Raw genomic sequence first — 10093 nt, forward strand, 5'->3', positions numbered from 1 at the left:
TAGGTTGTTGTTTATTCATAACAATTCTATTAAAACGAAGCTTTTTTTTTTTTGAAATTTCTCTCGCACCCCTGGAAATGCTCTCTCGCACCCCAGGTTAAGAGACCACTGATCTAAGCGAACAATGTGAAAATTTTAAAAATTAAACATGGTTTTCACATCTACCCATTTTAAATTAAAACATATACCGAATATATTGCCTAGGAGTGAACAGACTCTAAAGCCGTCCATGCACTTATTTAAAAAAATCCAGTAATAAGTTGCTTAACTTTCCCGGCAACCTCTGATGGCGCAATCTGTTACGATATTTTATTAAAAAAACTTTGTCATTTTATAATTAAAAATATAAAAAGAACTTAATTTTGAGGGTAGGGATGGGTTTTATAAAAAATTGAAAATGCTAATAACGAGTTAAATCGTTGGTCTCCCGGATTCTATTCGGGATCCCCAGAACGGTAAGCTGACGACAATTTTACATAATTAGTTTTAACTCTAATCCTTTTATATCAACCCACTCTTCACTGCCATATAATTTGTAAGTGCTTTCATAAAAGAACAACCATAGGTGAAAATTCAATTCCGGGTACAAGTACATATCCTGTATTCATAATTTTAAATACGTCTTAATCCTATGGGATTGTTGGACAGTACATCTTATAAAATTTAATGTTTTTTTTTCTTATCTTGGTTTGTTTTTACGTCAGTCTGAAATGCGTATTTAGAAGAGAAAATTGAATAATAACTTTAGGTGGTTAAACTATTGGATATTTTCTGTATGAAATACTATACAGGATATAAAAGGGTCATAGAGTTAAACTAATAAGAATTCAGCTGCCCTATAACTAATTAAATAATTAAAAATAAAACGTTATTCAAAACAATAGAATAAACCTTGATTTAATCACATAAGTATTATCATAATTGATAATCATTAGATCAATGATACAAAGAATAATGATACTTATCAAAAATATTTACATAACTATCAAAAATAGAAACAAAACTATAAACTTTTCTAATGAAAAATATTGATAAGACATTAAATATGCTTCGTAATGGTTATAAACAGAAATATTTCTAGATGAACAAGTCTGCCCAATCAAAAGGTCTGCAAATTGGCAATTGATATGTTGAGAAGTGTCCACGGCAAAAGTGCGTTTTATGAAGGCTTTTAGTTAGCGTTTTATGAAGGCTTATTCCAGTTATTATTTTATCTAATTGACACGATTTCAATTTTCTTATCATACAAAAATTGAAATATCGATAAGGATTTGACCTATGTAGAAATACTTCTTTAAGTGAAAACAACAGCATCCACTCCGAAGAAATCTTCAACAAATTTCAATATTTTATAGATTTAGCATCCTTTAATCAGAGAATTCTACTGAAATATTATTTACGCTGATATCAAAGATAAAAATTAAAATATTTGTTAATGCTCTAATCCGATTAAAGTCAGATTAACAATTCGCAAATATTTTATAGAATTAAATATGGTTATCGTTTTAATTCTACTTATACGGTGTCTCTCTTTATTCGTATTTTAGACTGACATCTATGCAAATACAGTATAAAATTACTTTGATCCATATTTAAATATTTATACGAAACAATAATGTTCTTTAAATTTAAATATTATTCTTTTGTCTTATGATTATTTAAGTGTTTTTTTACTATTTATATACGTACTTTCTTATTAATAATAATAAATTAAGAGTCTTTAAAGAATTAAAACTAGCATTTTATTGCTTAAAAGTAAGGATCCATCATATAAATGTAGTTTTAATAAAAATTGTTTGAACCGATTCTTATCCCGTACAAAACGAATACAATTTAATAATTTAAATTTCATAGTGTATTTACAAATTCACTTAAATATTATAAAATGAATTTGCTAATTTTATCAATTTTTAATGTAATTTGTAGTAATTATTCTATATTTTCTGTTTCAAGTTGTCAGCTTGTTTTATTTATTGATGTAATCAATGATTGAAGACGTCAATCAAGCCTGAACAGTGTTGATATAAATACGAATTTTAAAAGTCTGTTAATACTTTTTAACTTCATTTTGTTTACTTTTAAGAAAATAAAGGGATTTTATTTCATCGTTTATAATTAATCATGATTAAGCTATAACAAATTACAAAGAATTTCTGTGGATCATATCCTTGTTTAAACGAATAGGTGCACCTTTTTTCTGGAAATATCACAATTTTATGACCTTGAACTGTTCAACTAACGCTGTAGTTTACGTCAACAGCCTTCGGTATTGAGATACTGGATGCTTCTAAGTAAGCAAACCAATGCTGTAGTTCGTTTCATATGAAACGAAATACACTATTGGTTTACTTACTTAGCTGCTTGTTATTTCGAAGCACGCATTGATATTAAAGCTTCAACCTATTATAAATAAAGCTGAATGCAATAGCATCCTAACAAGACAGTTCAATTAATAGAAAAGAGAAAGTTTCGTACGTCTTTAGAAAAGGTAGGAATATAATATATTAGTTGAATAAGAACTTAATTATTAGTTGCAAACACAGAACTAAATACAAATAACTAGTTTCAGAAACGAGTTTTAAGACTTGTTCTTTAACTCGTTTATTTGTTTACAAATAATTATATTTAAATAAAGTATAATAAGTTTAATCATTTTGATTACGTATTTTATTAATAGTTCGCAATTAAGTATTTTAAATGTGCTTCTCAATGCATAATACAGGGTATTTATACCGATTTTATATAATATAAATCGTTAAAAACACTTATTTTGATATTTTAATATAAGAAATATTTTATTTTATCGTCACGTATTTTTATAATCTCAATAATCGTATATTACACGAAATAAATTAAGTGAAACATAGAAGTATAGGAGAAAAAAACAGGTAACACTTAAAACAAAATACTTTTACATCAAAGTTTCGTTCTAACACAGGATAATACGCTATTTTTGAGCTTTTGTAACGAGAATTACTGCCTGGTATTATGTTGGATTTAAGTTTTCAATATTATATACATAAGGGAAAGTTGGGAAATGACGCTCAGAGTGTAATCCTGCTCACATAGTATGTTGAAACAGAATGGAATTATGAATGTCTAATTGATGTGACCAGGTATCAAATGTCATCACAAGTCACGTTGTAGTCGCCATCATAAGCAGAGTTTTTCCTTTCATTCGTATGTTGTGTAAAAATGTACTCAAAGTTACATTTTACACGTAGAAGTTGTTATCAATAATGCATAAGTTTATTTCGTTATATAATAGCCTATACAGTAACTTCAGTTTACCAAGGTTTTTTTTAAAAAAAATTTATATTATAAGCATTTGGGTAGCGGAACCATTACAAAGAAATTAATATATTGGGTCGCGTGAGCAAAAAAGTTTGAGAAACGATGGTATACAGTATCAAACTACAAGTATTTTTAAAACATATACAGGATCTGCCTAATTTAAGAAAACTTAAAAAATATGATCAATTATCTATATATATATAAACGAATGTATGTCTGTCTGTGTGTGTGTCTGTGTGTCTGTCCTTTATGCATTACCACACTATTTATCCGATTGCCATGAAACTTTGGGAAGTTGTTTAATACACTCCCGCGAAGGTTTGTGGCATATGTGAAGACCACTATTTCCCCCCTTTCAAAAATATATTTATATATGGATTAAGGCTTTCATGTCCAACAGATGGCGACCGCCAACCTTCCGACTTCCGACAACCTAAGTTGGCTTTTCTGTGAGGCATTATGCTTTTCTGTTAGAATGGACTAAAGCAGATCATTTTCTATCTATCTATATAAATAAAATATAACGTTTGTTTGTTCCTACCGATTCCTTTTGAATTTTGACACAACGTTGCATTCGAATACGCAAGTGTTTGTATATAATATACACGTCTAAATTCCCCCTACTGGGGGAGATGGACGGGATTAAGGCTTACCGTGAAGAACTCGGCTTCTATTATACTATTTTACATGCGGTTTTTTGCGTTTTTGATTGCATTTTAATAGGTTACGTCAACAGAATATACACTAAAAAGGGATTTTTCGATATTCCTCAGCGGGGAAAGGGACAGGATTAAGGCTTACTGTGAAGAACTCTGCTTCTATTTATACTATTTTGCATGCGGTTTTTTGCGTTTTTAATTGCGTTTTAATAGGTGACGTCAACAGAATATACACTAAAAAGGGATTTTTCGATAATCCCTTGCGGGGAGAGGGACAGGATTAAGGCTTACCGTGAAAAACTTGGCTTCTATTATACTATTTTAGATGCGGTTTTTTGCGTTTTTAATTGCGTTTTAATAGGTTACGTCAACAGAATATACACTAAAAATGGATTTTTCGATATTTCCCTGCTTGGGAGAGGGACAGGACTAAGGCTTACTGTGAAGAACTCGACTTTTATTATACTATTTTAGATGCGTGTTTGATTGCGTTTTAATAGGGTACAGTACGTCAAGAGAATGTACACTAAGAAGGGAATTTTTGAAATTCCCCCCACGGGGGAGGCGTTATACATTTATAATAGATACATTTTGAGCCACAGCAACGCGTGGCCGGGTCTGCTAGTTGTTTATAAATATATAGTGATTAAAAGTAATTTGAAAAGGGTAGTATTGATTTACACTGTTACAGTTAGGTTGAACTATTTAGCAGAAAAATTAAAATAATGAGTAGAATAAAATTTAGTAGACCATAGAGGGAAAAGGGAGATAAATGGGGGAGACAGATAAAATATAAACTGCGAAGAAATTTTTTGAAATAACATTTATCAATAATATAATGTTATGTTTGAAAACAAGTTTGTTTGTAATATATCACGTATTTACACAGCAATCTACTTTCTCTGTTCTAACGAAGTTCTTAGGCAGTAATGCTTTTTTGAGCATTTCTAAGAACGAATTATTTTCGAATTATTGAAATCCCTTTTTAAACGCGATTATTTAACTTGTTTTGTATAATGTCCTCAAATCTTGCAACCCAAATTTCATCCACTTCTAATTAAGAAGACGGCTGAAACTTTGAGGACATATATATTTTAATGACGTATCTCACCATCATCCTCCAAAACCCGATAAACATACTTCTTCTAAATTCTACTATTATTTTATATTAATATGAATTAATCATCAACAATATTTTGATTACGTATCAAAGGTTTTAATTATATCGGCATTTTTAGTTAGCATACTTTGAATTCTTTAGGCAGAAAAACGTCGAGTTCTTCTAATAAATTCGAATAATAAATTATCGCGTATCAATCAATATTAAGCAATACAGTTATTTTTAAAAAAATCATTGATTACCGGAATGTAGATAATAGCAATTTGTTTGATATCAAAAAACTGTCGATTTCATTATCAATTATTCTATTATCTATGGATTTTAATCATTGTCAAAATTAAATAAAATTATTGAAAAAAGTTTATTTTTTCTAATAAATATTTGCAATTGTTCTTGGAAAATGTATTAAGATTTATATAGACATGATTTCTTATAAATGTACAAATAAATTCAAAATAAAAATTTTCAAAACATTGACTAATTTCATTGGATATAGCAACGTAACAGTAGGCAATCTGCCAAGGGGGGTGTCTCTCGAGAAGACTTTTTACAGTAAATTGGCCCATATTTAGGTACTGTACTAGACGCAAAGAACTCAGAAAACTTCACGTATCATTATACAGCAATATGTCAATTTTACGGATCAAATTAAAAAAAAAAAAAAAACTAAATTTTAAATATAAACTGTAAAAAGTGTCCTCCTTCGTAGTTCCTTCCTACATTTCCTGATGGTGTTCGAGGAGGACACTTTTACAGTTCGTCAACTGAAATTTTTTTTCGTAAATTTTTAAAGTTTTTTACGTATTGTCCCGGAAAACACCTTTTTTTATTAAATGCCTAATTTTTTTAAATCTTTGGCACTGTATTTCTATTTAATACTTTTTATAATAGACTAAAAGACTTGCGAAAATAATTTTATATAATTGGATGGCTTTTAATTCAAATTATAATATCAATTGCACACTGACAAATCGAAGAAATTTGTCACTATGAATTATATATTTGCAATTGTTAATTTCATCAGGTTACGTTCTTATAGAATACTGAAATAAATTAAAATACAGCATAAATTAGTGTGGCTATTATTGCGTATCTGTGATATGGATGGCAGACGTTGTGACTGAAATTGTCGATCTAATAAAAAAAAAGTAGGTTAGTATTTATTACTTTCATTTCAGTATCAGACTGTTAATTTTGTTTTATATTTAACCTTAAAACACTAACAAAATTGATTACAATGCTTAATCGATTTATTCGTCCATTTTAATCCAATTACTAGCTGCAAGTGTTGTAAGTATAGGTTTAATATAGGCTAAACTCTTTTATTTTAACTAAAACAGACACAATTTCTGCTTCATAAATGCAACATATCATCTATTATAGTATAAAATTTTAATCCCCATTTATTGTCTTTCTACATGTCTTTATTCACGTAAGATGAGATCCTACAATTTTGCGTTTTATTCTAATGTTTAATTGACTGTTATCTGAAATACTACTTTTGCTTAAATAACTGGTTAGCCTAAAAGTTTATGTAAAATTAAAACATTTATTTTTTCGGAAAAGAATAAGGATTAATAAGGAAACATCAATTGTATTTTAACTAATTTTCATTTGTTTTTCTTGTGATTTTCATGAAGTTGTATGGTTTTGTTTCATACTTGGGTGTGGCGGGGGTTATGTCGTAATGACTTCACGGCTTTATAAATATGTATAAATGAATAAAATTAAATGAAATAGAGAAATATGATGGTTTGGAAATTATTTATCGTATAAACCGTAACGAAAAACGAGTTTTTGAAACTGTTTCATTAAATAACAAAATATTAAATTTCACAAAATTAGGAGATTTTAAATAAAATATTACCTTTATTTTATAGATTTCGAATTTGAGATATCAGATATGTGAATAATCTGTTCAACTATTTATCTTTATTTCATATTATACGTAAAGTTTAAATTAATAATTTTATTGCAGTTTAGTATAATAAGCTACCTTAGGCATACAATATCTTTTTGATAAAGTTTTAACAGTGAAGACAAGAATATAATAATAATAATCTGAAAATAACAATGTTGAAATTTTTAAACCTTGAATTTGCTTAATCAGCTGCGATTTACAGTAACAATTATTTATTGTTATCTATTTAGGGTCACACATAAACTATTTTACTAATAATCGCATTATAACAGATACCTGGAAAACCTTACCTGGTTAACTTTTTGGAAAATTTTTCTTTTAGGAAATTAAACTCGAAATACAAACTTCTTGTTTTTATTATGATCATTGTTGAATGTCTGCTTGAAACATAACATTTTTAAGGCAATAAACGTTTTACTTTATTAATGTATGCTTCCACCTCTTTCTTAAAAAGTTTTGTGACAAGTCGTCGTTAAACAAAACAAAACTTATCTTCCAAAACATTTAAAGATTGACAGGGAAAGTGCAATATAGTTTTTAAAACAAATAGAAACTGTCACTCTTCTCAGAACATAACTGCATTTTCTTGAATAAATATGTGTCCATTTTCTACTCCGAAAGAAAATAAATTGCTTCTTAATATAGAGAACTAAATATACATAGGAATTAATAAAGTGGATTTAAAATGACAAAATACATTTTAATCATAAATATATGTGATTAATGATTAAAATGTTTTTTGGGTTTTTAATATATATTCTATATATTAAATATATGTATGAAGATTGTAATGGCTTCCTTTTTCAGTCACATATAATAATCAGTTGTTTGATATATGATATACAGCTTATATATTACATATATCATATTTATTGTAATTTGTAATATATATATTACAATAAATCCAAAGCTGGAAGCCTCAGTCTATAGTGTGATTGGTAGGGTAAACACTTGCCACAGAAATGGTGGTACTGACAAGTAAAACGAACCCGTCTCAAGACTTAGACGTCTCTCAGACATTTTCGTAGTATGCAAGAAGTTCCAAAAAAAATGGTATTTTTTTTTTTTTTTTTTTTTTTTTTTTTTATATAAATCAAACGTCGAAAAGTCCGTTCTAGATAATTCGTCAGTCCAGGGGATATGGCACCCAAGGCCCCCTATCACAATTGGTACTTTGGGACTTTTGTTTCACAGTACCAATTGTGTTATCTCAATTGCTCGTTATATTATTATTAAAATTATCATATGGCAGCTCGTCTTTACTTGCCTGTCCAGATCAGAATATTTTTGAACATGTTTATTAATTATGTAAGTTATCTTACTAATTAGAATAAATTAATGATCTGTATGATTATTATTAAATATAAATTCTTTATTTTACAGTAATGGCCGAAGAAAAATCGAACACAGGTATACCATATCAAATTATTAGTGATTTCAAGTTTCCAAAATCATTCATATCTGAATGCATAACTTCTACTATTCAATATAAACCGAGAAATGATGATATATTTCTTTCGACTTTTCCAAGATGCGGTACTACTTGGACTCAACAAATTTTATATCTTATTTTTCATAAAGGAATACCTCCAAAAGATGGCAAGGATTTCATGTTATTCTCTCCTTATTTAGAAATGATGGGAATAGAAACTGCAAATAAAGTTAGGCCATGTGTCTTAAAAGTACACTTGCCATTTCACTTAACTCCATATGCACCCGAATCAAAATACGTCTACGTTGCAAGAAATCCCAAAGACTGCTGTGTTTCTTATTATTATTTTTTGACAAGAACTGTAGGGAATGTTAAAATAACATTTGATGAATTTTTTGAACATTTTATTACTGGAGAAATATCTTACGGGGATTATTTTGATCATGTATTATCGTGGTATAATCATCGAGATGATTCAAATGTTCTTTTCTTAACTTACGAAGAAATGAAACAAGATATTTGTGCTGTTGTAAAGAAAATCTGTGTATTTCTAGGTGCAGAGTATTCTGAATTAATCAACGATAATGAAATAATGAAAAATATAGTTCATTTTAGTAGCTTTGATTTCATGAAAAATACAACAAATGAAAATTACAATGCTATTCGTCTTCAAAAAGATAAAGACTTGGGGAAAATTCAAGAAATATGGGAAAAAAGAAAGGTTACAGATTCAAAGCTTGTAAGAAAAGGTGAAGTAGGAGATTGGAAAAACCATTTTTCTGCTTCTCAGAATGAAAGAATGAATGAACTGATTCAATGCAGATTTGGAAATACAAATTTATTGCATATTTGGAAAGATTTATTATAACTCATTGTATTACTGGTGTAATATTCGTATTAGAAACTGAATTCAATGAAATAAAATATGTAATTGTTTCTTTAGTATAATTATACTGGATGTAAAGGATAATCACTTCGCATTGCAAGAAGCCTGGATGGAATAAATCATACGGTCTGGGAATTTTTGAATTATGAGGAAGAAATAAAAAAACGTATAAATTCCTTCATATACCAAAACCTACAAATTCTCATACTTCTAATTAATTAAAGTGTTTATATAGCTTCAAAAATATTTTCTGTAATTAAGATTAAAATCGTTTCGAAAATCGAAGTTTTATTCTAAATGTGTATGCCTGCAAATGAAGAATTGAATGAGAATTATCAATAACAGCGATAGGATTTTCGTTCCGGGAGGGCGTAGATAGGGCAGAAGTTGTTTTAGAGGGCGGGTTATGAACAAATTGTATTATCAAAGATACTAATTTTTTAAATTTAGCGAACGACTTTCAGTAAGACATTTATATAAACGGAAAAAGTTTAGCTAGAACATATAAATAGTTAACGAACAACTAGTTCATAATTAAAGAAACCCCCTAATAATAGTATCCTAAGGCTGGAATAAATTATTTCAGAGGACGAGGAGATTTTAAAGTGGGCTGGCACCCACCCTTGCGCCATTTGCTAAGGTTGTGCATATGCACTCTTACTCCGCGATAATTTTCCTGATTGGTTTATAAAAGCATTATTTATGCGTTGTTTATATAAAAAGCAAATATCGAGTTTTTTTTTTGTAAAGTGAAATCTGTTTAATGTCAGTTGCTGGTGTT

At 28.6% G+C, this 10093-nt stretch overlaps 1 protein-coding gene across 2 annotated transcripts; it reads left to right on the plus strand.

The window, feature by feature from the left end:
- Positions 1–2269: 2269 nt before the first annotated feature.
- Positions 2270–9597, plus strand: LOC136977888 (sulfotransferase 1C4-like). 2 transcript variants are annotated; one of them, XM_067273479.1, is made up of 3 exons: positions 2270–2488; positions 6098–6221; positions 8378–9597. In XM_067273479.1, exon 3 carries the CDS (start codon positions 8380–8382, stop codon positions 9292–9294), a length of 915 nt encoding a protein of 304 aa, XP_067129580.1. In that variant the 5' UTR covers positions 2270–2488; positions 6098–6221; positions 8378–8379; the 3' UTR covers positions 9295–9597. The 2 variants fall into 2 exon arrangements, with proteins under 2 accessions (XP_067129580.1, XP_067129579.1); XM_067273478.1 differs by lacking the exon at positions 6098–6221.
- The last annotated feature ends 496 nt before the right edge of the window (positions 9598–10093 follow it).

The sequence above is a fragment of the Centruroides vittatus genome, unplaced genomic scaffold (assembly GCF_030686945.1).
Source record: "Centruroides vittatus isolate TY-2023 unplaced genomic scaffold, ASM3068694v2 contig_482, whole genome shotgun sequence".
In the NCBI taxonomy this organism is placed as follows: Eukaryota; Metazoa; Arthropoda; class Arachnida; order Scorpiones; family Buthidae; genus Centruroides; species Centruroides vittatus.

Bases quoted from the DNA above. Each gene is read 5' to 3' on its own strand.
- LOC136977888 (XM_067273479.1), top strand. From the start codon at position 8,380: ATGGCCGAAGAAAAATCGAACACAGGTATACCATATCAAATTATTAGT.